At 40.4% G+C, this 26,324-nt stretch overlaps 1 protein-coding gene across 4 annotated transcripts; it reads left to right on the top strand.

The window, feature by feature from the left end:
• Nucleotides 1-447: 447 nt before the first annotated feature.
• LATS1 (large tumor suppressor kinase 1) lies at nt 448-25,982 on the top strand. 4 transcript variants are annotated; one of them, XM_064708132.1, is made up of 8 exons: nt 448-641; nt 8,458-8,963; nt 10,993-11,128; nt 12,976-14,501; nt 19,117-19,699; nt 20,386-20,568; nt 20,806-20,912; nt 21,857-25,982. In XM_064708132.1, the coding sequence occupies exons 2-8, from the start codon at nt 8,613-8,615 to the stop codon at nt 22,367-22,369; spliced, it is 3,399 nt and encodes a 1,132-aa protein (XP_064564202.1). In that variant the 5' UTR covers nt 448-641; nt 8,458-8,612; the 3' UTR covers nt 22,370-25,982. The 4 variants fall into 4 exon arrangements, with proteins under 4 accessions (XP_064564202.1, XP_064564201.1, XP_064564200.1 ...); XM_064708131.1 differs by having other exon boundaries at nt 12,973-14,501; XM_064708130.1 differs by having other exon boundaries at nt 10,993-11,143.
• Nucleotides 25,983-26,324: the final 342 nt, after the last annotated feature.

The raw sequence follows: 26,324 nt of genomic DNA, 5'->3' as shown, positions 1-26,324 counted from the left end.
TAGAGCAGCTTATTTGAAATTTATTTAAAGTGCAAAAGATGGAAATGAAATGGATCACTCCGAATGCTAACCGGTGGGTTTTCCTTCCTGTTGGTCTGTAACGAGTCCATCCTTCGGGCATCAGATGAAACACGAGGCTCAGCGGAGCTTTCTCTCCCGCCCCCCATAAAAAGAAAATCGGAAAATCAGAAAATGGGAATTTGTCCGTGGTGCCCGGCACTGGGCCGGGAGAAGCCAGCCGTGTCCGGCAGCGCAGTTCCGTGCCGTACCGTGCCGCGCTGTGCTGTGCGGTGCGGCTGCCCGGCCCGGGCGCGCAGGGGTTACAGGGCGCAGCCGCTCCCCGCCGGGGCGGGCGGGAGCCGCCGCTGCTCCATCCGGGAGCGGCAGGAGCCGCGCGAGGGAGGCCGGGATCTGCCCATATCCGGGCGGCTCCGCGGCGGGGACACTGACAAAATGGCGGCGCCGAACTGAGCGGCCCGAAGCGGCGGCGGGCGCTGGCGGAGGCACCGAGCGGGCGCTGCCGGCATCGCCGAGAGGCGGAGGAAGGGCGGAAGGAAGGGAAGGGCCGCGGCCGGTCGGCGCCGCGCGGGCGGGGCCGAGCTTCGAGCGCCCGGGGCGCTGCCGCCGCCTTCTCGCCTCAGGTAGAGTCCGCCGTGCGCGGGGCCGGAGGGGGGACGGGGCGGTAACGGGCCCGCTCCGGCTCGGTGCGGCGTCCTGGGCCCGCTGCGGGACTCAGCCGGGGCAGGAGCCACCTCAGGTCACGGCCTGGGGCCGGCGAGGCGACAGAAGCGCAGGTGTCCCAGCGGGGCACGTTCGGGATACTCCGCCCGGCCGTGAAACCCTCCTGGCCTGCGTATGCCGGGAGGCCGGGTCCCGCTGTCCTGCACAATCCGCGCCGGCCCGAGCAGTGCAGCGGGGCTGTGGCTGCCCTGCGTGTCCCGAGAGGCCGGGTCCCGCTGTCCTGCTGCGATCCGTGCCGGCCCGAGCAATGCAGCGGGGCTGTGGCTGCCCTGCAGTTGTGAGCCCTGGAGATCGCTCCGAGGTGCGCCTGGAATGACTCCTGCTGCTCCCGGGAATACGTTTATGTGTACGGAGAGGAGCTGTATCCTGCTAAAGGAAATAGCAGAGCGTAAGAATGGAAGCAAACCGAGCGAATGCACAATGTTCCTCATGTTCAGCTGGCCTCTGGTTCTTTCCAGCTCTGGCTTCTCTGACCATATGTAGTTGTGCTTATGTGCTGATTTCGGGGTCCAGTTTTCTCCTCATCCTATGAAAACTTTTAGCATTAGAAATGCATCCTTTGGGAAATTGCTGTTGCAGCTCAATGACTTGTTACCTGAAAGAAAAGCCTCCTTTAGTTGGTCTGAACCAAGTCCCTACAAACTTAATTTTATGACTTGTGAAGTCTCTGTTAATTTATCTCTAACAGTGAAGCATTGTGGTCATGTATAAAATAAGCTGTTAGAATAGGTACATGAGGGAGGGTACCTAGATATATCAATATGTGATGTTCACTACTCAGTTGGAAATATGGGCATTGAAAGTATTTTTATAAGGAATTTTAAAGTTAGTTTTAAAAGGTGTGTATTTTTTTCCCTCAGAAAATCATGGGAGTCATTGACAGTTGTGCGTTGCCATTCAGACCATCACAGACTGGTTTTGGTTGGCAGGGACCTTAGAGATAATCCAGTTCCAGCTCCCTGCTGCTAGACCAGGTTGTTCCAAGCCTCATCAGGCCTGGCCTCAAACGCTTCTGAGCTTTCATTCAAGCTCTTATTTATATAAGTCCAATCTTTTGTGATTATAATGTTAAAAAAAACAAGGTGGGCTTTTTTTTCCCTTACAGTTTGACCTGTAAAAGCAAATACTGTATTCCTATACTTTGAATAGAGTTGAAACATTATTTTCTTCAACTCCTTTAGGGAAGAGAATTTAATCAGCAAAAACAGCTGCATTAACAAACAGATTATTTAAGGACACAAAACTGTAGGAGGGAATAGACATCAGTTCCCATGGATACAGTTGGTGTTTGGTAGTTAGAAGTACAAAGCTGAGATCTATTTCTTACTTAGCAGTCAACACTCTCTTCGTTTAAAATGTGTGCCAATGTCTAAAAGCAGAAGTGACTTGTGAATTTTGAGATTCATATATAAAGCAAGGTGAGCTGTAGTAATTCGTGTTTTCTGGAGGACTAATTTAATTTGTTTTCTGAGAATTAAGACTTAGTTTAACATGTACATGCTGGTACCCCTCAGTGCTGCCAATAGGAACAACCCACCAAAAAAAAGTTACTTATTTGGGTAGGTTCCTTAGCTTGGTTTATGCTGTGTGGCCTTACAGTTACACTGCCTGTGGTAAGTGCTGGGAGATAAGTGGACTGGATGGTTTACACTCCTAAACCTAAACTGCTGCTAAAAATTTAGAGTGCAGCTTTATTTTCCAAGACTGCTGCTGATTTATGATTTTGGTCTCCTGTTAATTTCACCTTGATTTCTGTTAGGGGGTGTTAGATTTACCTATCCCAGCTACCCGAGGGGTAACCATGAAGTGAATGCTGCCATACCAGATCAAATTTGTAAAATATGTAGGTGCAAAACCCGTTTTCTCCTGAATTCCAGGCCTTTGGAATTTGTTAAAAACATAAGTAGGGGTATTTTGTCAAGTTCTTACTTCATTTTATTTGGAAAAAGTTTTCTTTGGAAAAAGTATTTTCAATGTGGTCTTAAATACCGCATGTTTGGAAAATTATTTTGAAAGTGGCCAAAATTAAATTACATTTTAATTGCTCTCATGCTGTACTTTCTGCTGATTTCTGGATTTCTTAATACTTTGGGCAAAATTTCACTGTTAATTATTAAAATTCACTCAAATCTGATGATCGCTTCCTTATTCAGTAAGCACTGAAGAACTATATGCTATCAGACTATATTAAACATAGTTACCCAACTACACTCATTTAAGGTTTCAGAGCTATCACAGTGCAAAGAAGGATTGTGAATGCAGTCATACCCCTTAAGATTTATCAAGTTTCATAAGAGAAATTCTCTTATTTTTAAAATGGTTCTCCAAGGAGAATGGGATTAAGTGGATATCCCTTAAGTGTTTCTTTTTGCAGTCCTCATTTATGTATTACTTCCCAGCTTTCAGGTTTTATTCATATATGGGTAGCACGAGTATTTAATTCATATAATTTGCATGTGTTCCAGGGAATTCTTTTTCCTATTAACTTGTCATATTCTTCCTCAATTGCTGAATCACTAATTGGTTTGTGCAAGTGCAAGTGTTATAGAAATGAAGCCTGAATGAAGAAACAGGGACTTTTTTGTAGATTGTGTAAAATTTGGATTTTTGTTTAATATATGTCTACAGTGAGAAATGCTTAGCAACAAAGTAGTAAAGGAGCTCTGTGAGTTGGGCTTCAGCATTTTTGTTGCCTTTGAAGAAAAGACAGAGCTGAAACATTTAGTGTATCTTGCACTTAGTAACTGATCTTCCTCTGTGAAGCAGTAGAGACTGACAAAGTTTAATTTCATGATACTCTGAAGAGGCAAATGCTTTGCAGTTTCTTGTGTTTCACTGAGGTTGCTTTATCCTTTGCCATGCAGTTGCAGTAATAATTAGTGTCCAGCCTGAACACAGAGATTTGAGTTCTCTGCAGACACGGGGCTCTTTCTCTGATGAGTCAGCGCCTTCAAAATGCAAACGTTTTTTATTTGGCTTTTGGCAGAAAATTCTGTTTCCCTTACCAAATGTCATAGCTATGCTCTCAGCGAATTTGATGCTTGAGTTGTTAAACAATTTTACAGTAAAAAAAAAAAAATCTGATTAAAATTTTCTTTGTTTCTCTTCCATTCTCTCATTTTCCCTTATGTAAAATAAATTTAGAAATTACTTAACTTTTGATGAAGACTGGTTCAAGGAGACTTGAGCTAAGAGACTGTGAAAGCCTCAGAATCTGAACCCTTAAGCAGATGCAAGTAGCAGATGATACAAGAAGTCATAAAGTTGCATGTGATGAGCCAGGCAAATGTTTAGTTTTAGCAAATGTGACTGCTAGAGAATGGATAAAATCACTGTAATTAAATGCTCTTACTAGTGTACTTCTCACTCCAATCTTTTGCTGGAGCTGGATGTCAGAATCATTGAACAGCAAGGTTATTTGATCCATATCCTGGCTGACTGGACAGCAGAGTTGGCTCTTCTGGCTACAAAGGTGTTGATGGTGAGAACATAGGTGGCAAATGGACACAGGAGAGGGGGGAGGCAAAGAAGCAGTGCTGGCACACACAGTGGTTCTTATCTGCTCTTGCAAGCTTTGTCCACCACTCAGAGCTCTTTACTATGCCCACATGCTTTGCCGTTCAGGACTGTTTAGACTTGAGGCACCTAAAACATTAGTTGTTAACAGACAGTTAAAACCTGTTGGAGAATTTTGCTCAGACATGGCTTGAAGGAAAAACGGCCATGAAAATATACAGCTGATGGAAAAGTAAAAGGCAGCTGTGAGGAGCAAATTCTCAAAGCCTGTTTCTGTAAATAATAAGGTTCTCAGGCACATTTTTATAAACAGCAGGGTTCTCAGGCAGTTTTCTCATAACAGGTGACTATCTTTGGCTGTTTTGGGAAAGTAAAAGTAAGTGTTGAGAACCACTCATATCAGGGTGAGCACGCAAATCTTGGTTTCAATACCAAACCACAGGTATTGAAAACAAAAGGAGGGATTAATGTTTAAATCTGTGACCTCTGATGAGCTCGGATTTTGCAATATGTATGAGCTTAATTAACACTGTTATAAAAAGTGACTGATTGAATCAATAAACCGGAGTTCGATGCTGATCAATTAGGATGGGTCGTCTCCCTTCACTTCAAATGGTGACCCCGACGTGATACTGCAAAGCACCACGGAGGAGTGAAAACCGGGTCGGGTTCCGTAGCAGCCGGGACAGCAGAAGCGCGAAAAAGAAAAGCGGAGAAAAAAGACGCCGAGACGCGCCGTGCTCTAGGTGATCGTAAAGACGAGCCTGGCCAAAACGTGCGGCCGCGACCTTGAGGAGCTGCAAAAGCGCTTATGATTTATAGGTATGGAGAGGCAAGCTGCATATGATCTTTTATTGCTTTTTTGCAGAAAAGGCAGATTAAAGGCATAGATTTGCAGAAAGAATTACCGGGACTTTTGGCTTATGATAGAGGAGTTTTCATTAACCCCCGTATGGTTCACGAGTTAACGGAGTGGCGTAAATTTGGTGATTTATTATGGGAGGCTTCTTTAGGTGGTGATAAAACTGCCAAGAAGTTTTGGCGGGTCATTAACAATGAATTGCTGCAGTTTCAGGCTGAAAAGAAGGCTGCTCAGCAGGCTACTGCCGCTTATGACCGTAATAAAGATTTCAACCAAGATAGGGAATTTGATAAGGAGAGGGGAATTCCGTTAGCCCCTGCAATGAGGATGGTTTCACTACCTGCCTCACCGCCCCCCTCGGCAAGCCCAGCTACACAGAGCACTTTATTACCCGCTCCGCCGCTTCCTTCGACAAGCCAGGCTACACAGACCGCTTCTGAAACTCCCATACTCTCTCAGCAACAACAGCCATGGCCGAGACCGCCCAGTCAGTTCCCGAAAAGCAATCAGCTGATCCCTGGGGCGGAAAACGACCTAGTGGCAGCTATCGCGAGAGACTGACAGGAGGCGTGGGCTGCTTTAGCGAGAGATGCAATGGAAAAGGGAGAGCAGGAGATTATAAGTGTGGCTACTGAGCTGGCTTTCCCGGTTATCTTCAGTCCTCAGGATGCGGGCGGCATGCAGGCGACCATTCCTGCTATTGATTGGAAATTGTTGTCTCAACTCCAATCTACTGTTAGTCAGTTTGGAGTTAAAAGTGAGCCAGTTAAACAGATGCTAGATTATATTTTTGATACTAGCCTCCTGCTGATTAATGGATGCCGTGGATTAGCTAAATTGATTTTTACCCAACATCAGCAATTGTTATTTAATGCTCATTGGCAAGCACTAGTTAACGAGTGTGTGGCATTTCAGAGGCAGCCAGGTGACCCTCTCTGTGGCATCACTGTTAATGAGCTTATGGGCCTGGGACCTTTTCTTCGTACCAAGGCACAAGCTCTATTGGGCCAGGAGAAGTGCCGGGAGGCTATGAGGTTAGTTAGACTCACTATAGAAAGGGTAAAGGAACCAGGAAGGGTACCCATGTATATGGGAATTAAACAAGGGGTAGAAGAGTCATTTGGGTCATTTATTGATAAGGCTGCTGCTGCAATTGAAAGAGCTAGGGTGCCAGAATATCTTAGGGGGGCATTGCTCAAGGAGTGTGCTCTCCAAAATTGTAATTCTCCTACTAGGAGAGTGATTAATACTCTGGGTGCCAATTGGACTATAGAGGAGGCATTAAAAAAGATGGCTTTGGTGCCAACAGGAGCAGAAGCCTTTGTAGTAGATGCAATCAAACAAGTAGGGCTAGACCTACAAGAACAGGCAAAATCCTCTCAAAGTCAGGTGTTAGCTGCTCTTCAAACGTCGGCAGCACTGCCTCCGACTGCTAATTGGGGCCAAAAATGCCGCTCGGACACCCACAAAACGAGTGCCTGCAAGCAGAGACCGGGAAGTACGAACCACAGTGACCAGGCACCAACAGAAGTCGTCGCTGCAGCATCAGCACCCTCTCCTGTCTCCAACCCAACACCACAGGGAGCCGCCGCGGGGAGAGCGGAACCGCCGCAGGGGGAGTGACCGCGCTGCCACGGCTGCAGCGCGGATGGAGCGCGCACCGCACCCAGCATGAGGGGGTCGCGCCCGCTCCAACACGAGCGCCGTGGGACTGGAGCACTTTTTCAGCGCCAGAGCTTGTCTCTCCGCCCCGCAGCCAGCAAAGAGCTTCGGTTTTAGAGCTTGCAGCCATGGTGGATGGGACTTCTGTCAGCAAAAAGAAAAGATCCCTGCTGCAATTGGGAAACCAGTGATAATAAACAAACGACACCAAGGGCTATCAGGACATTTCCCACCTAAGTCAAAGGGACTTTTGTTCTTCCTAGCAGAGACTGTGAAACAGGAATCAGCAGTGAATGCATGGGTCAAATTTCAGCCGATTTTGGCTCAGCATTGGTTATGCTGTCTTAAAATCACCTGTATTAACACTGACTTTAAAACATCAGAAGCCCGGATAGCTCAGTTGGTAAAACATCAGACTCCAAAACTGTATTTTGAAAAATTTAAAAATGTTAAAGATGTTGGAGTGATTGTGTGAGTGAGATGTTATGAGAGTGCTTTTGGTATAAAAATGCTATAGCAAACATATGAAGAAAGTTGTTTCATCTCAGTGTTTTGGAATCGGGCCTGTGAGTAGGTTGTAGTGGATGCTATATTTTGTTTTTGTGGGGAGTTTTGTTTCTTGTTAAGTAGTTTAGGTCGAGTTGTCTGTTGGGTGCCATTGAATATTAAATACTGTTGAAGTTAAGTTTTGTTAAGTTTTCTGTTAAGATTAAATTATATTAGGTTTAAGTTAAGTTAGATTCTGTTAAGTTTGAATTATATTAGGTTTAAGTTATGTAGAAATTAAAGTCAGTTAAGTTCTGCTAAGTTCTGTTGATTTGAAAATAAGTCTGTTAAGTTTCAATATTTTAAGTGCTGTTAATTTTGATTTTTGCTAGATGTTTATTTTATGATTTGCATTTGTTGGGACTACCTTATAGAGATACTAAGAGTGCTTATAACGCTTTTACTTATTTTGCTTTGTATTTTTGGTTGTATTTAGGATATGGTCAGTAGAATGATAGAGAAACCTGGCATACTAACCTCCTTGTGCTAAAAAGAAAAAAAAAAAGCGGGAATATGTTGGAGAATTTTGCTCAGACATGGCTTGAAGGAAAAATGGCCATGAAAATATACAGCTGATGGAAAAGTAAAAGGCATCTGTGAGGAGCAAATTCTCAAAGCCTGTTTCTGTAAATAATAAGGTTCTCAGGCACATTTTTATAAACAGCAGGGTTCTCAGGCAGTTTTCTCATAACAGGTGACTATCTTTGGCTGTTTTGGGAAAGTAAAAGTAAGTGTTGAGAACCACTCATATCAGGGTGAGAACACAAATCTTGGTTTCAATAACAAACCACAGGTATTGAAAACAAAAGGAGGGATTAATGTTTAAATCTGTGACCTCTGATGAGCTCGGATTTTGCAATATGTATGAGCTTAATTAACACTGTTATAAAAAATGACTGATTGAATCAATAAACCGGAGTTCGATGCTGATCAATTAGGATGGGTCGTCTCCCTTCATCAAAAGCCCAGCATGGTTTGTAAATTAGTTTGAGTAAAGACTGCCTGAAGAATTCGCTTAACATGCTTTCAGTATTGGTGAAGGCAGTGCTGCATGTGAATGTTTCACTACTCCAGTGCTACACTGTGAATTTTTGTACTGCTCTGTTAAATGTCATTTGTTTTGTTAACAGAATAGCACTTTTGGGTTGTGAGAAACTCCAGCACTTCAGGAACCAAGGTTTCGCAGAGAAGAGACGCTGCTTTCACAAGTTCTGACATCAGCCAGTCTTCCTTGAATTCTGGTGTGTGCGAGTCCTTGGTGGAGGTTGCATATATACATGTTTTCATGAAGAGAAGTGAGAAGCCAGAAGGTTATAGACAAATGAGGCCTAAAACTTTTCCTGCCAGTAATTATACTGGCAGCAGCCAGCAGATGCTACAGGAAATACGAGAGAGCCTCAGGAATTTGCCTAAACCCTCAGATGCTGCAAAAGCTGATCACAGCATGGGCAAAATGTTACCTGAAGATCCTAGACAAGGCCGAAATCCCCCTAAATTTGTTACATATCACAAGGTTTTGCAGGAGATAAGAAACTCACTTCTGCCTTTTGCAAATGAAGCAACCTCAGCTGTCAAAGGAACATCAGAAGTTAATCGACAGATGCTGCAAGACTTGCAAGCTGCTGGCTTTGATGAGGTAAAGTGTTTTATTTTGAAGATTTGGTGTTCTACTAGCTATAAACTATTAATGCATGTTGGTCAGGCAATGTTTGGACAGCATGATAAGCAAAAAGCTTCAAAATCTGGTAGATTTCTGTTTAAGACATGAAACTGGTAATGTAACTGGTGGGGGATGTAAAAGAGGACTAGAAGGATTTAGACTTGGATTTGTTTTTTTAAGCATCTTGTCCAGATTGTTCTTATGTGGTAGGTTGTTTTAATTATTTATGTAGTTTTAGGCAGAGAGAACTGGACTCTCTAGAACATGGATTTTGCCTCTGATACTCAAAGTAATTTTAGGTTGTGCTCAGTTAAAATAGGTTGATAAAACATGGCCATTCTAAATTGAAAGGCAATACCAAATATTTTGGAAAATAATCTGAAATGTGGTTTCCAGGAAGGAAAAATGAATACACTTACATCTCCTGTGTTTTTACTGGGATCTGCACATCACATAAATCACACTTGTTTTCATGCCTTCTTTGTAAACCTGGGTACAAAAGCATGTTTAAAAAGAGCTAGCAAACCACTCATCTTGCCAAAGGAAAAAGGCACAGTACCACAACAGGGATTAACTTTTCAGTCGTGCACTGCTTGCAATAGTGACCAGCTCATGAGTTCTGCTGTCTGTGATGCTTTGATATTTACAGAGATCTACCTCTACCACGAGTGAGCTTCTCCAAAGCTGCCAACTGGCTTTTCTTCAGCAGCATCCCAGTGTCAAGTGCTGATGTTCCTTTCATGTTCCTTTTACTTATCAAATACACAGTCCAGACTGTGTGTCAGGAAGAATGGAAGGATTTTATAATGATAAATGATTTTTGTAATCATTTGCTCCAACTCTGTGATTCATTGCTGAGGTTGGGAGAGTTTTGTTGCTGTTGTTGTGTGGGATTTTGGGGCAAGGAGGGCTGTGCATTCGATTTTTCAAAGTAGATTGGTTCTCAGCTCTGTTTTTACATATTTGAACCTGCAGCTGGTTTTGCAGACTGAAGGTTGTGGTATGTGGCTGGACAATAAATTAGAAAGGTAGCTTAAGTTGGTATTTTTGTTGGATCCTTTGTATCTTGAAGCCTTTTGCTTCTGCCCTTTGTTCTTGGATACAACTGCAAATTCCCATGACACTTGTGATTATATGGGGCTTTTTTCAGGCACAGTGCCAGCATAAGCCCTTTCTGCCATGTGTTAACCTATAGTTGTGTTGCCACAATAGGCCATATGGCACTGATCCACGTGTGTCCCTAGGAAGAAATACAGCTGAAGTAGGAAAGCATTTTTCTTGGTCGAGAAGTTTCAAAATGTATTGAATTTTTTTTTTCCAAATGAAATATCAACAAACGTTCTTGTTATTTCTCCCCACCTCTCAGGTAGTAGGTAACATTAAGGGGTGAAGTGTAACAGATAGAAATCAATAAGTATCAGGTATGTGTATACAGATATATACATATATATATATATATGTATAATAATCAGGGTAGGTTGCTATTCATTGCATTTGGGGTTTTTTATCCTAAATATCTTACAGAAAATCTCTTTTGCTTACTATGGTTCAAGTTAAATCCTTATATGTTCTGTGTATGGTGATATTCTTTAAGACATTGACTGCTTCATATCACATAGGTGACCAAATTTTTGAGCTGAAAATGTTATGTCTGCTTTTTCTAATATCAGCTAGTCCCTAAAGATTGTGACAACTTTATTGTATAGGCTTTTTTATTATAAAATCCTTTTTTAAGAGTTGTATGACCACACTGTTCTATCTAGATAACATGATTTACATCAGAGTGCAGTGCTTAAACTGGTTAACTTTTCTTCTGAACATCCAGATTGCAGTACTATTTTGGATGATCTCTTCTGGAGAAGACATTTTAAAAGTAGTTCTGAAACAGTTGAGAGAAATCAATACTTTGTAAAATTACTTTGGTGAAATTAGTGGAGGATATTTGGCTAAATAACCACGATTTTTGGTATTGTAAATAATTTTTTGTAAATAATTTTCTCTTTAGGATATGGTTATACAAGCTCTTAGACAAACTAACAACCGTAGTATAGAGGCTGCCATTGAATTTATAAGTAAAATGAGCTACCAGGATCCTCGTCGGGAACAGATGGTTGCAGCAGCAGCAAGACCTGTGAACGCAGGTATGAAACCCCCAGGTATGTGTATCCATGGTGACTCAGTAACTCACTGAGTATTCTTATAGGTGAAACACAGAACATAGTAAATTTTGCCTTCACGTGCCCACAGTGGAACAGAAATGCTGAGATACAGGGGTTTTTTGCCTTTAAAAACAGCATTTTACATATTTATGTGATCCTTCTGAGAGATAGGCCTGTTTGACTTGAGTTTCTTAAGCATGATTTTATAACTGCATGGTTTTATTACTCTGCATAAACATTTTATACAAGGAATGGTATTGAGATCTCATTTTGGTAATTTCTGTTACCTTGCTGATGTGGTGCCTGTGTTTTGTTTTGTTTCAGGCACCACTTAGAAATAATTGCTGAGCATTGAATTCTTCTTTAAATTTTTTGTCTTTCTTCACACACACTCCCACACAACAGCATGCTGTATGTGTATTTTTGTGTATGTATTTTCCTGTGTGTGTATTTATATATCATATAACTATGGTATTTGTATTTTAGGATGTGATGTTTCAGGATCCCTCTGTGCTTAATTTCCTGATTGGTTCCAGCTTTTGTTTCTATACTTTTTAAGGCGGGCTCCATGTTCTTAGAGATGTTAGAAGGGGGACTGTGTCTTTATTAGCGGAGTCAGAATTTTGCCACTTGCTATTATTGCTTTCTGAACAGATGCTAGCACATTTTTTTAATATGACTTGATGCCTTTTTAGTAGCATACACCAAAACAAAGAGTAACTTAAAAATGCAGCAGAAATACTGAACTTTTATTAGACTAAAGTTGGGTGCTGAGCTGCTAGCACTGGAGTTAGATTTTAAATCAACAATATAGATAGGAGGGAAAATTAGTCAGGAGTTGCAAAGAACAGCGTCATTTTCCTTTAGTCTGTTAAGCGGGATTAGTCGGTGCTTATATAAAGTTCATAGGTAAATTCCACCATTTAGACATCGTTTTCATTGTTACCTGCAAAAATAGAGTAATTAATGGCATGTTCTTTAAGTGAGGACAGGGTGATTTTCAGCAATTAAAGTACTGCATGTGTTTACACATATTTTAGTGTTAGCATTATAAAAACCACAGTAAGACTGCCTGCACCATCAGCTCCTTGTATATTTTGTTTATATGATGCAAAATAGTATCTGCAAAGTAAATATATAGCAGGGTTTTGCTCTGTAAATTTTGCATTCATACAGTTTAAATTTTTGCCTCTCTATCTACAACACTTCTACTCAAAAAGATCCAACTTTTAAAATTAAAGTACTTAGTGAGATTCTGTCTTATGGGAATACAACAAGTCTGAATGATCTGTATGCATATATGGGTGCAAGCCTTGATTTTACAGCATTCAGTTAAATTTAATGTAAGAACACTAAGTGTTTTGCAAATGTTAATTGGAACACAGCAACATAACATGTTTTTCCATGCTATTACTTTTTATTGCATTTGTGCTGAACATTCTGAGAGCTTCTTGTACACATGATTAAAAATACATTGTGTGACTAATAATTTTGCACGTTACCATTTTTTTCAATTAAATTTTACATTTTTACTGAAGCAAAATACATTTTCAGAAAAGTGATTTCTGAAAAATCACTTTCTGGTATTATAGTTTTATAGTTTCAATATGAGGGGTTTTTTCCCTGTTATATGAACACTGAGCATATTAGCATGCAGTGATGTATATTACTAGAAAAAGTTTTCATATGAAGTACAGTGGATTATATTGTGTCAGAGAATTCAAGTCCTGTTTCTGTAGTAATTAACACAGAAGAATAAAATATTCAAAGCAGTCAATAGGAATAATTTCCAACAATGTAAATGCTGTGTTTTCTTCTTGTGGAAGCAGGGGCTGTGCAGCAGTCAGTGAACCGCAAGCAGAGCTGGAAGGGTTCTAAGGAGTCCCTGGTTCCTCAGCGGCACGGCCCTTCCCTGGCAGAGGGTGTGGTTTATCGCTCGGAAAGTCCCAGCTCGCAGCCTGATGTAGGAAGGCCGTTATCCGGATCTGGCATTGCGGCGTTTGCTCAGGCTCATCCCGCCAATGGACAAAGAGTGAATCCCCCACCTCTGCCGCAGATAAGGAGTGTCACGCCTCCTCCTCCACCTCCTCGGGGGCAGACACCCCCTCCAAGGGGAACTACTCCTCCACCTCCTTCCTGGGAGCCAAGTTCTCAAACGAAGCGGTACTCCGGAAACATGGAATATGTGATCTCCCGTATTTCTCCAGTGCCACCAGGAGCATGGCAGGATGGTTATCCACCTCCACCTATGAATCCTCCTCCTATGAATTCATCCGCACAGGGGCAGAGAGGCATGAGTGCTGTCCCCATTGGCAGGCAACCGATAATCATGCAGAGTTCTGCCAACAGCAAATTTAGTTTTCCCTCAGGAAGAGCTGGAATGCAAAATGGCAATTGTCAGGCAGAATTCATAGTTCACCAGAATGTGGTGTCTGGAAATTCAGTGAGTCGCCAGCCACCCCCATATCCAATGAATCCAACCAACAGGCAGAGTCCCACAGCCCTACAGATGCAGGCAGGGGGATCTGCTCCTCCTTCGGCCTACACCAATGGGAATATTCCTCAGGCAATAATGGTGCCAAACAGAAACAGTCACAACCTGGAACTTTACAACACCAACGTGGCTGGAATACCTGCATCCTGGTCTCAGCCTTCCCCCGTGCAGCCGCAGGCGTCGCCGGGCAATGGGCACGACATGCCTGCGTGGCAGCCCAGTATTCCCGTGCGCTCCAACTCTTTCAACAACCATCACGGCAGCAGGCAGAGTCACTCGGGCAGCTCCCAGCCTTCGGCCACCACAGTGACAGCCATAACGCCAGCTCCCATTCAGCAGCCAGTGAAAAGCATGCGCGTGTTGAAACCAGAGCTACAGACTGCCCTGGCACCCACTCACCCTTCCTGGATGCCACAGCCCGTGCAAAGCGTTCAGACCATTCCCTTCTCCGACAGTCCCGCTACCAATATGGCACTTATGCCTCCTGTTGCGGAGGCTCCAAATTACCAGGGTCCCCCACCACCTTACCCCAAACACTTGTTACATCAGAACCCTTCTGTCAATCTGTATGAGGCAGGACCCAAGCTCAACAAGGAGGAGCCACCTCCTTTAGCCAGGGAGGATGAGAATGAAAAGAATTACGAATGTGTTGATTCAACAGATAAAGAAAAGAAACAAATTACAACCTCACCTGTTCCTGTTAGAAAAAACAAGAAAGATGAAGAAAGAAGAGAGTCTCGCATTCAAAGGTATTCCCCTCAAGCCTTTAAATTCTTCATGGAGCAGCGTGTGGAGAATATACTCAAGTCACACCAGCAACGTTTGCACCGGAAAAAACAGCTAGAGAATGAAATGACGCGGGTAAACTCTTCCTTCTTTCTAAATCTATGACTGAACTGTTCTTGTATTGCTTTTATAAGATATGTCTTAATTGTAGAATTAAATAGTACACATGAGTAGAATATTCAGAACTTTAGTATTGAAATCTATTTTTAATCTTTGTATTTGAGATGTGGCAGGTTTCTTCCTTGTCTTGTTTATGTATTTAATTTTCTTCTTAGAAATTGATTTTTAAGTAAGTTTTTTTGGATATCTAAAGGTAATTTGTATGGCCTGCATACAGTAAGGTGGCAGAAGCAAAACAGTTGTTACATGAACTGAAATGTAGCTACATGGCTCATAGCTTTTTGTTATGGGTTCTACTTAATCCTGATTTTTGAGTTATAGGCAATATTTTAATGATTTTTAAAAATATTTCTATTTTTTTTAAACTAAGTACTAAAGGTACAAGCAAACTGGGGACAAGTTCCAGGCTAGCTAGTGTTCTTATATAGACATGCACACAGTGATATTTTTTACATTCTGCAGTTTGTTACCAGTAGGGATAGTTTTTTAAAGTTCAAATTAAAAAAAAAAAAAAGTTAGTTTTGGTTCTTTTAGAAGGAAAGAGATGGTATCTTTTGTCTAATTATTTTGTAATCTGCACTGTAAATGTATCTGTTTAAACAAGAGCAATTGAAGGGCATAATTACAAAACAAATACATGTGAAATCAAATTTTTTGTGCCTGCATGGAGTCAGTGGTCTATTTCTAGTATTTCAGTGTTCTGTTAAACCAAATCAAAAGGGTAAAAACTGGAGCTGACAAACATATATCATTTCAAAAGAGAAAATAGTGAGTAGTGAAACTAAGATTTGCAGAAAGGTGAAATTGAGATGAGTCACACAAATATATTTCCTAATGATTGTAGTTGAAAGTTTGACATAAGTATGATGTCTATGAGAGTATGTATTTGGCTTATACCACTTTCTTGCTGTTTTTTAAATCTGTTTTTTCTTACTCTTTGAAAATTCTTACTGTAAGCTGTAGTCTTTTGTAAGTGTTTGCTTAATCACAAATATGTAGATGTTAGCAAGATTTCATCCTGGAACTCTTACTAGATCTTTATTCTTAGTCTTTTCTCTTTCCTTTTTCACTTCACTAACAGCTGATTTAAACTGTTAAGGTGTGGGAAGCTTTCCTGAACTCTGTAGCCTCCATCCCTGTGTAGACAAGTAAGATTCTGAAGCAACAGTGTTTCTTAAGAATAGCATGATCTCTTTTTAGAGGGCTTTGCATGCAACCCTGCATCAAAATTAAGCATGAATTTATTTTGGCTATTTTTGAGTGCTTAAATGTAAGATTATAATTAATGTTGATTTGCAAACTTCACTTTCCCTTCTTACTGTGTTGTGTTCTGTAGCATCTCAGAATAAGTAGTACTTATATAAAAGCACTGATATAACTTCTCTTGATATTTTTCTTATGCTTTTAAAGCACCTTAGTAGGAGTATTTAATAATATTTATAATATTAGTGCTAGAGTTTTAATAATTTATGCTGGATTTAAAGCTGGGATGTTTAATTACAGGCTGAAGGGTGGAAGATGGGTTATTGTGCTGCAGCAGGCCCTTTTCGTAAGCACACAGGAGAGGAATGCCATAACAATAAAGTATATTTTGGGCTTTCATGAGAAGGAGAAAGGGAAATTATTTATTTTCAGAAAGTTTTAAGACGATTAGCAAGTATTGAATCCCTTCTTTTCTGCCCTTTGAATTTTGAAAGAAGAAACCTCAGAATGCACCTGTGAAAATACCAGATGCTGTATTTCTAGCATATGTGACATATTTCTGTTCTGTCAGGTCTCCTAGGAGTTGAGTGGTCTCAAAAGTGTTTAATTTAGATGTGTGAGTTTGGCCAAGAGTTACAATGGGTGTCTTTCCTGCAAAGAGAAGCTTAAGTCATCCTTTAAGGCACAGCAAGATGAGAAGGAAGCAGAATGAGAGCAAACTGTGTTATGATAGAGAGCCAGTGAGGAAAGTTTTGGTGTCTGACGTCTTCTTGAAATAATTGGAGGTACACATGCAGAAAGGTTTGTGCAGCTGACAGTTTGTTAATTTTTGGTAAATGCTGAAGCTGAGGAGTGTTCTAGGGAAAATACAGCAATTCAGAGAGAAAGTTTGTAGTTAACATTTGTTTTAGTGGATGACAGGGAAAAATGAAGGTGGGTTGAGGGAAGAGATGACAAATTGCAGTACTTGGGCTACTTTTTTTTACTATAAAACGGTTCAGATGCAAGAGCTAGAGAGCAGGTAGAAGAAAGCAAAGCTTTCCAAAACCAGGGTTTTGGAGACTCTTTGTATGTCTTGCAGTGATTAATCATTGTATTGACTCTCACTCCTAGGGGGTTGTTGCCATGTAGGTTTTATTCTTTGCCAGCTTTGTCGGTGATGGGTGGGCTTCAGTTTGTGTCAAGTGGGTCTGCACTGAGTGAGCTTTAGGATCCAAATGGGCCTTAAGAAGGTGATCCACCATTGTCTGAACTTCACCAGGCTCAGGTTTTCAGCTGTCTTCTTGACATTTATAAGATTTAAAAAAATCCTTCCTTCTGTGTTGAAGTGTGCCTTAAGTCTGTTCATTCATGGAAAACTTCAGATGTTTCTGTCTTGGAAGACAGTACGCGCATGTTCCTACAATAAGACAATTTTTTGATTCAAAACATGCAGTTGAACCTCTTACCCACACCTGTCTTGAAACTGCAGCTAACTAGTCCTAATTACTGTCTATCTGATGTCTACAAAAAATTGTCTCAAATTTGAGACAGCCTTCTCCATTTCAATCCTACCAAATTTGTATAACTTGTGAAATTCATTTGGGTAGACGAGCATATTGTATGCATTTTCCTAATTGCATCTCCTTTGGATCCATTTTTGCTATGATGCCTGTAAGAAGTTTCATGTTTTCTAACAGTATTTTCTTTAATAGGTGGCATATAGTAACTTGTGAAAGCATTTTTAAGATACTGAATGATATCTAATTGATTTTTTTTGCCTTTTTTGTCAGTTGCATCTCTTATATTTTGTTTCAAGCTATGTTGGAAGTCAGGCAAGGCCAAAGTCATCTATTAACATACAGTCTAGACAGGCCTAGACTAGTTACTTAGTCCTATTGATGGTTCTGAATACTGCTATGCCAACAGTATCTCACATATTTGAAGCTTTAAAGAGATGGAAGCAGCAAGACTTGGTATCAGGAATCAGTAACATGTTACAGTAAGAAATGGAAAGCTTTTAGAATAGTGCTTGAGTACAGTTGAGATGTCTGCAGGGGTTCAGTGTGGCCATGTTTGAGTTTATGATCAACATGTCCATGAAAAAATAAGGAAGTATGCTATAGGTTGAACTTGGAAATCATTGGTGTGGGATGATGATTTCAGGCCAGGTAGGCAGATAAAATAATTGGGATGCTGTGAGAAAGGTAGCATATAGTAATTTGAAAATGCTGTCAGAAAACAAAAGAAGGAATGAACGTCATGTTACGTGGTGATAGTGTCACAGAGAAAAAATTTTAAAAATTGAAGACAGATTCTATTCACATTAAAACAAGGAAGGATTATTCTGATTCCAGGCCGTGAAACTTGCCAAGAAAAATAGCAGCAGAATTGAATGGGATTCTTAAGGGAATTGAAACCAGCAAAAATATACTGGGGGGGTGCGCAGGTTGGAGCACAATGAGAGCGATCAGTGTGGTTCTTGTAGATAAGGGTTTCCACGCTGTAGGTGGTGTGTGTGGTCTGTGAGCGTTTCAGCTGTCAGAATGTTGGTGGCATTGGCTGGAACAGCAGGGATGTTCAGTCAAGATAGGGATATGCACACAGATAGGAGCCAAGAGAAGGAGGCTCCTGTTGGGAGGAGTGAGCCACTTCAGAAGGAGGTTCTCTGCTCAGCTGGTTCCTAGGCAGAGTGGAGAGCAGTGGTGAGAGTGTGAGTGAAGCCCTGCTAGGAAGGGATGTGTTGTGTGATAAGAGGGAATATCAGGTGGTCCAGGTGTGTTGTAGAGGTGTTGGCAAGCAGTAGGAAGCAGTGCCAGTAGGATCTGTTTTGGGTGGCTACACATGGAAGTGAGAGAGTGAGAGGGAGTGCATACTCCCTCCTGCAGCTGAAATTCTAGAGCATGGTCAGCAAGTTCAGTGACTCCTGCTCCAGTTAGCCTGCTTTTCCCATGGCAACTCCTTAGCCCTCAGCAACTTACAGCTCCTAGACATGTCTTGGCTTTCTTTAACGCTGTAAAGAGAATCAGGGAGGCAGCTGATGCTCACTCTTACTCAGATAATATTATTTGCAGTGGTTTTTATCAGTAATTTGTAAATTACCATTCTTAAGAATGTAATAGTCCCTTCTCTAGAACCTCCTGGTGCATGGCACCTTGTGCATTTGCTGTTGAAAATGATCACATTTCAGCTTTTTATCACTCCTGTATGTTTTTATAGAATCCTAATGTGTAAATTAAAACAAAACCAAATCCCTTTAAGTAGTATTTCTTGTGCTGTGTATAAGTATTTGGTTTGCTTTGCCTAAGCCTTGTAATTAATTATGAGAAAATCACCAAGAATTAAGAGTACTGTTCACTCCTCAGACTTAACTCTGTTTGCTGCACAGGTTGGATTGTCACCAGAGGCCCGGGATCAAATGAGGAAAATGTTGTGCCAGAAAGAGTCAAATTACATTCGGCTAAGAAGAGCTAAAATGGACAAGTCAATGTTTGTGAAAATTAAAACCCTGGGAGTTGGTGCGTTTGGAGAAGTTTGCCTAGCAAGAAAGGTGGATACTAATGCTCTATATGCAACAAAGACTCTGAGGAAAAAAGATGTCTTGCTTAGAAATCAAGTTGCTCATGTTAAAGCTGAGCGGGATATCCTCGCAGAAGCTGATAATGAATGGGTAGTTCGCCTGTACTATTCATTCCAAGACAAGGACAATTTGTACTTTGTAATGGACTATATTCCAGGAGGTGATATGATGAGTCTCCTAATTAGAATGGGTGTCTTCCCAGAAAATCTGGCACGGTTCTACACAGCAGAACTGACATGTGCAGTTGAGAGTGTCCATAAAATGGGCTTCATCCACAGAGATATTAAACCTGACAATATCTTGATAGACCGTGATGGTCATATCAAACTGACTGACTTCGGGCTCTGTACTGGCTTTCGGTGGACCCATGACTCCAAGTACTACCAGAGCGGTAAGAGAGATACAAGTATCCTTTACAAGGAATTAAATTATAAATGAGTAGAAAGATGACTATGCTGTTTCCTTTATGAAAAGGTTTAAGTAGGCTTTTCAAAATCCTACTTGATTACTTGAAACAACAGCTAAAGGAAAAGGTGGAGTGTAAGAGAAGTCACAGTTTTGAGAGTGGTAAAATACAGATTATGTGAGCTTCCAAAAATAAAAACATACCTTCAAAAACAAGGTTGAAATTATTTCTGATTAGTTTTTCTCAAAATGTTACATACCTTAGCCCAGACTGTTACACAGTCTTTGGTGAGAAGATCAAGATTTAAAATCTGATTTTTTTAAATTTTTTTTTTGCAATTTATAAGTTAGAGGTTTATGTTTACGGAAGTGTTAAACCAATATACACCCAATGTATATTGTAGTGATGTTAAGAAAAATCTGAAAAGTATTAAGATTGGTATTTTCGCATAGTTATGTCAAAAATTTGCTTTAAAAAATTGTGTCCTCAGAGGTTAGTATTTTATATCATAAACAACAATCAATATCTTGATGTTGATTTCTGTTTTAACTCTCAGCTTCAGTATTGAAACTGAAACAGATTCTGTCTTGTAACACAGAATGTTAATGGATAAAGCAAATGTCATGAAAGTAGCCATGCTCAGTTTTGGCATCCTTGTCACTCCCTGGCAGGTGACCACGCCCGTCAGGACAGTATGGATTTCAGCAGCGAGTGGGGTGACCCAGCCAACTGCAGGTGTGGGGATCGGCTGAAGCCGCTGGAGCGCAGGGCGGCGCGGCAGCACCAGCGCTGCCTGGCCCACTCCCTGGTGGGCACTCCCAACTACATTGCACCTGAAGTGTTGTTACGGACAGGTAACGAGCGTGCTTTTGTACTGCAGCCTCACTGCAGAGTGGCTGCTACTCAGGTGTCCTGCTTCCCTTCTCCCACACTCCCCCTTCTCCCCAGGATGTGATACTTAAACAAAAAAATAAATATTTGTTAATACGGAAATCTTAAGTATTGAATTATCTTCTGAACTTTTTAGTTCTTAGAAATTCAAGATTAAAACTATACAAAGGCTTGACTACCTTATTTGAACTTCATTTCAGGTTACACACAGTTGTGTGACTGGTGGAGTGTTGGAGTAATTCTCTTTGAGATGCTGGTGGGGCAGCCTCCATTCCTGGCACAGACGCCACTGGAAACACAAATGAAGGTAACTTTAAAATCTGGTATTAACGGTCTGAAAAAGGCTTGAAACTTGCATAGTCTTACTAATTTGTAGTGAGAAGAAAGGTGATGTTTGAGGGCACTGCCTATCCAAGCATGTTATAAACTGAAGATTCTAAACTTTGTTATTGTGGAGGTGCACTTGATTTGTAAAGAAACTTCTAGGATCACATTTGTAATTTACCTGGTCGTGCAGTAAACATGCAAACTAAAAACCACATCTCATCTCAGCCTTTCACTGTTTGTGTCCAGTTGTTGTTCCCCTTCCCTCTTCCAGTATTTATGTGTTCTTTTCTCACCTCTTGACTTCCGTGCTTGTTTGCCTGCAGAGGATTTCCTTTGGTGATGTACCTGGAGGTGTTTAGCATGGGAAGGTGGAGGAGCAGGAGATGATTGCCTGCTCAGGGCTGTAACAGCTCAGAGCCTTTGGTTCTTTCTTTCCTGAGCCCCTACTATTTCAGAGAAAACATCAAGGCAGTCTTCTGCAGGTGTCATTTTTTGCAAAATTGCTTTCAGGTGGCTCAAATGTAGGCAGTGTTGATTTTATTTTATTTTTAACGTGAAATCTCCTAGGCTTTACAGTACATCAAATAACTCAAAACTCATCTGCCTCATCTTTTTAGGATTGTAAGCCATGTGCCTAATCTCAGGTACCAGGTGCTGGATTTTATGGTATCTTTTTTATAGCTGTGTCTTCCATGCCGGACTCAAGCTTAGATTTGGAACGTGAATAAACTTTGCCTGCATTTTGCCAGATTTCCAGACAAAATATCCCTTGTCTTTCTGAAAGAGCAGCTTCATGTTTTCCCCTCTAGTGTGAAAAACCTTAGACATATTGAATTATTTCTTTGTGGTCTTTTGTTTTGTCGTTTTAATGTATTTTTCCTTTTTTAAAAATTACAATAAATAACACATCTTTTTGCTTTTAAGGTTATCAACTGGCAAACCGCACTTCATATTCCACCTCAGGCTAAATTGACTCCCGAGGCCTCCGACCTCATTATTAAGCTGTGCCGAGGGCCAGAAGATCGTTTGGGCAAAAACGGCGCAGATGAAATAAAAGCTCATCCGTTTTTCAAAACAATCGATTTTTCCAGCAATCTGCGGCGACAGTCTGCTTTCTACATTCCCAAAATTGCTCATCCCACGGACACATCCAACTTTGATCCGGTTGATCCAGATAAATTGTGGAGTGATGATGATAAGGAGGGGAACAGAAACGATACCCTCAATGGGTGGTACAAAAACGGAAAACATCCTGAGCACGCTTTTTATGAGTTCACCTTCCGAAGGTTTTTTGATGACAATGGCTACCCATACAACAATCCAAAGCCCATTGAGTATGAGTATGGTAGTTCTCAAAACTCAGAACAGCAGTCAGATGATGATGATGATCAGCAGGCAAGTAGAGGAGTTCAGAGTCGTGATCTGGTTTATGTTTAGTAGAGCAATAAAGGTCAAAAATGAAATAATCAATTCTGCAGCTTTAGATTTTGAAAAGTCTCTTCCTTTAAGAGAACTGAAAGAAGATTGCTAGGGTAAATATGTGCACACTTCTTTTTAAATGCTAAAAAAATTATTTCTTCACTTTCCCTCTCTGTATATTTTGTTTCCCTAGAATACAGGGAAATGCTTCCTGAGAATTAATTTATTCCAGTGATGTTAATTGTTTAATTTAGAAGAGATTTGATGTTAGGTTAAAAAAAAAAAATCACTTTAATATTGTTATTGGTCCTCTGTACTCTAAGTACTCAAAATAGGAAATAGTGATTTTTTTCCCTAAGATGCCTGGTATCTATTTATACATATAGTGAATAATATTAGAGAACAAATCTGTGCTTCAGAATTTTTAATCACAGTTTTTCCATGCATTGACCAAATATAAAACTTTAATAATATTCTCTGATACATTTCTGAATAGGAAAAAAAAAGTCTGCTGTACCCTCACTTCTCACTGTATTTAGCCTTATTATTTACAGTGTTGGAAAAACAGCCACCTATCTGGTGAAATGTTTCCAGCTGCTGTGGGAGTGGCCTAGTTCTCAGCTTTGAAACAAGAAAGTGTCAGTCTTAGCTATAGTATGATTGTGAGATAATAAAACATTAGAACTAGTGTTTTGTTAAATAGGAACTGGATTTGATATTAGTGACACTGTAGCATGTGACTGGTACTCTCAAAGCAGGACTGCTCACTCAGAAACAACTTGATTGTCTCTTGTCATCAGTTCTCCTATAGATGTAAGAGGAAAAGAAGCCTTAGAAACAACACTTTCTGAAATCTAGTTCAATTTTCTGACTACAACCAAACTGTAAAATGTGTACAGTGCTGCTTTAGTTGGAATTTTTAGTTTAAAAAATAAATTTTAGAGTAGTGCCTTTATGATAAATTTGACATAGGAATGGGAAAATATTCTAAATTATGACTTTTGAGACTTGTTGTGGAGACCCATTTGCCTTGGCTGGAGCAGTTTGCTTCTGGTTACACAGGCACTGAGGAGAAGGGCTGTGCACGGGTCTGTCTGAGCTGGCAGTACAGTTTCAATGCTCTGTCTTTCACAGCCTGGTTCAGAACAGAATTAGGAACTTACAGCTGTGCCTTCTGCATTAGTTTCCCTAATTTCCAGCAGTAGATGTTCAGCTATGTCCTAGAGTCTCATGGAGGGTACTGAGCCTGTTGAGGTTATCTGGAGCAGGGATGGGAGCATCACTCTAAGCAGCTGCACTGAGACAAGACCAGGAGTTGAGTGTTGAAATGCAGAAAGAATTACGGTTTTGGCACTATCCTTCTTTTTCCTTAAATAAAAGCAGTGGTAAAAAAAAGAATGCACTATTTTTAGTAAACTTAATGTCTTTTGAAACATTTCTTCATTGGAATTTAATTCCAGTGGATAATCTAATAACATGCATGTAAGCATTACTGCTTTCCTAAATTATTTTTTGTGCCATTGCAACTATCTAAACATCTTGAAACTGGTGTTCATAGCTGTTCTTGCAGCCAGCATCAGTCACCAGTTTACTTTTCTCACCAGGCTGGTTTGTTTGCTTATGGCCATTTGTTGTCTTTCTGTGCTCCAGTCTGTGTCTCTGTTTGTGCCAGTGCAACTGTCTCTAGTGCTGTCCTAAATACTGATCACTGAAGAAAGTGCTTGTTGGTTGTCATTTGGAGTTTCCTTTCTTGTGAGTGTGGTCATTTGAGCTATCCAGCTTCTGGTGTGATCCAAAAATGATTTTTATTGACATAACTGAGGGAACTGCAGCAAGTTGGCAGTGAGGAAGCTTCTTAAATGTACTTTGGCTCAGAAGAAAATGTTTGTGGAAGTTCACCCCTCTGCTCTGAAGTGTTTATAATGGTTAGAAGATGGTTATGAGAAGTTGTTTTCTCAAACAAGTAGTTAGTTAGTTGCTTACTATAATGAAAATGAGTTTGCAGCTTAATAAAACAATCCCTGCTCTGCCTTTCCCACAGCTGTTGAAATAGTAGGTTTTAAGATTAATTTCATTTAGCTTAATTATTGTAAAATGGCTGCAGTGCATAACTACTCCATTTTATATATTATGTAAAAAAGACTGCTTTTCATGTAAATAAACTTTAAAGATTATCCTCCTTTGTAGTAAGTATCCCAGTAAAACTGGTCTACTTGTCTTGGAGCAAAGTGTAATATATTGCTGGTTAAAGGTAATTTAATCAAGCCTGCCTCACCATTTTTGAAGCGTGCAGAGAAAATAATATCAATTCATTAAAGTGACCCTTAAAATTGCTTTTTCATCTGAGTATATCTCTCCTCTGCCTGCACTATACTATGGTGTATTCCTGTTTAATATTATTACGGATCCTAGGCAATTTAAAAATAATTCTAAAAAACAATAAATAAGTGTCCTGTAAAGGCACCATTATTCTAAAACGAAAAACCAATTGCTTTTATTAAAGGAAATAATTGATTATTTTAAGGACATGTACAAGTATTGAAATCTTAAATACTCTTTTGCCTTTTTTAAACAAATACGGGAAGTGCTTACAACTTTAAAATTTGGTAGATGCTTCTGGCATTTTCTAATATCATGTGTTAGAAGTTGTAATGTTCCTTGTTTGAATTTCACCACCTATATGCTGCAGTATTATGTATTTCCTTGCAAAAAGTGCAGTTCATTACAGTCCAGGTTCTCCTCTGAGAAAGTTAGTTACACACAATTGTTGTCACATCTCTCCAGCACACTCTGCCTTACCCATGTTTTGAAACTTGACGTTTCGTACATAGATTCAGAGTCTGTTGAGATTCTTCGTAGTTGCTGCTTAAAACATGGGTGTTTCACTGGTGACCTACAATGGGGATTGGTTTGTACAGGCAGTGGAGAAGAGAGGCTCCCAGCCAGCAGCTGTAGAATTCTGCAGTAAGTTTTAGTTCAGGTTACCTTTACTTTGTAAAGCATGAAAACAAGTTTCTCTTTTATGTTCCCTTGTATACATATTAATTGTATTTATAAAATGTTCTATAACCCTATAACTTGTATTGTAAATATTATTTGATATTCAATGGCATTCTATCCTTGGGCAGGCCCTCTTGCTGTATCTTTTCTATCCTCAATTTGTCATAGGATCTATAGAATTTATGGCTAGAAAGTGTCTTTGAGACTGATGTATCTTCCGCTGTTGCAAAAACTGTGAGTGGGAATGATTTATTTAGACTCCTTTTAATATTATTCAGCTGATAGGCAGTGCAGTGGGTGGGTTCTTAGATTATGCTGCTGTCACTGAAGATACTGTTAGGCTTTTGTTTCAGATGTTGTGAGTTTTTCAGATCAGACCTTTAAATCTGTTTGCTTTATTTCAGCCAAAGCAAAAAAGATAATGAATTGGGTCAGTGTCATAGTAAAATGTTTTGAATGCCATAAGATGGTCATGATAAAGGCACTATTCAAGTTTACTGATTTATATATATATCTCTATAGATATATATAGACATACTCTGTGTGTATATGTATATATAATGTCCTTTTTGTATTATAAGACTGTCAGTTCCTTTGGATTCTCCTATTAAAAACATAGACCATCCCACAATTCTGCTTAAGTGGATCATTCATTTATTCTGTGTCTAGCTGGTAAACGTAACAATTTCACATTATCTCATGGCCATAGTAAGTTATTCACCATTTTTTTGATTATTCTTTACTTGTCTCAACCATGACCTGGCATCCCTTCTTGCCAGGTCTCTGCATTGCTGCAATCCAGCTACATGTGTGCCGTTTGATCTCCAAATGCCCATTGGCACTTTTGGGTCTTAGGGGCTTATGGGGTGCTGGCTTGGACCATGATCTCCAAGGCTCCTGATGTTCATATGAAAGGAATGTGCATCTTTGCTGACCTTTCCAGTAGGTACACTGGAGCATCCATCCACTTCAT

Source organism: Zonotrichia leucophrys, chromosome 3 (genome assembly GCF_028769735.1).
Source record: "Zonotrichia leucophrys gambelii isolate GWCS_2022_RI chromosome 3, RI_Zleu_2.0, whole genome shotgun sequence".
Taxonomy (NCBI): domain Eukaryota; kingdom Metazoa; phylum Chordata; class Aves; order Passeriformes; family Passerellidae; genus Zonotrichia; species Zonotrichia leucophrys.
This window is presented reverse-complemented; position numbering and strand designations above follow the sequence as displayed.

What these genes read in the sequence shown, in the direction of transcription:
- LATS1 (XM_064708129.1), top strand. Translation starts at nt 8,613, where the DNA reads ATGAAGAGAAGTGAGAAGCCAGAAGGTTATAGACAAATGAGGCCTAAA. An exon ending in TAGAGAATGAAATGACGCGG is followed by an intron (nt 14,502 to 19,116) that starts GTAAACTCTTCC and finishes TTTGCTGCACAG; the next exon opens with GTTGGATTGTCACCAGAGGC. An exon ending in TGAAGTGTTGTTACGGACAG is followed by an intron (nt 20,569 to 20,805) that starts GTAACGAGCGTG and finishes ACTTCATTTCAG; the next exon opens with GTTACACACAGTTGTGTGAC.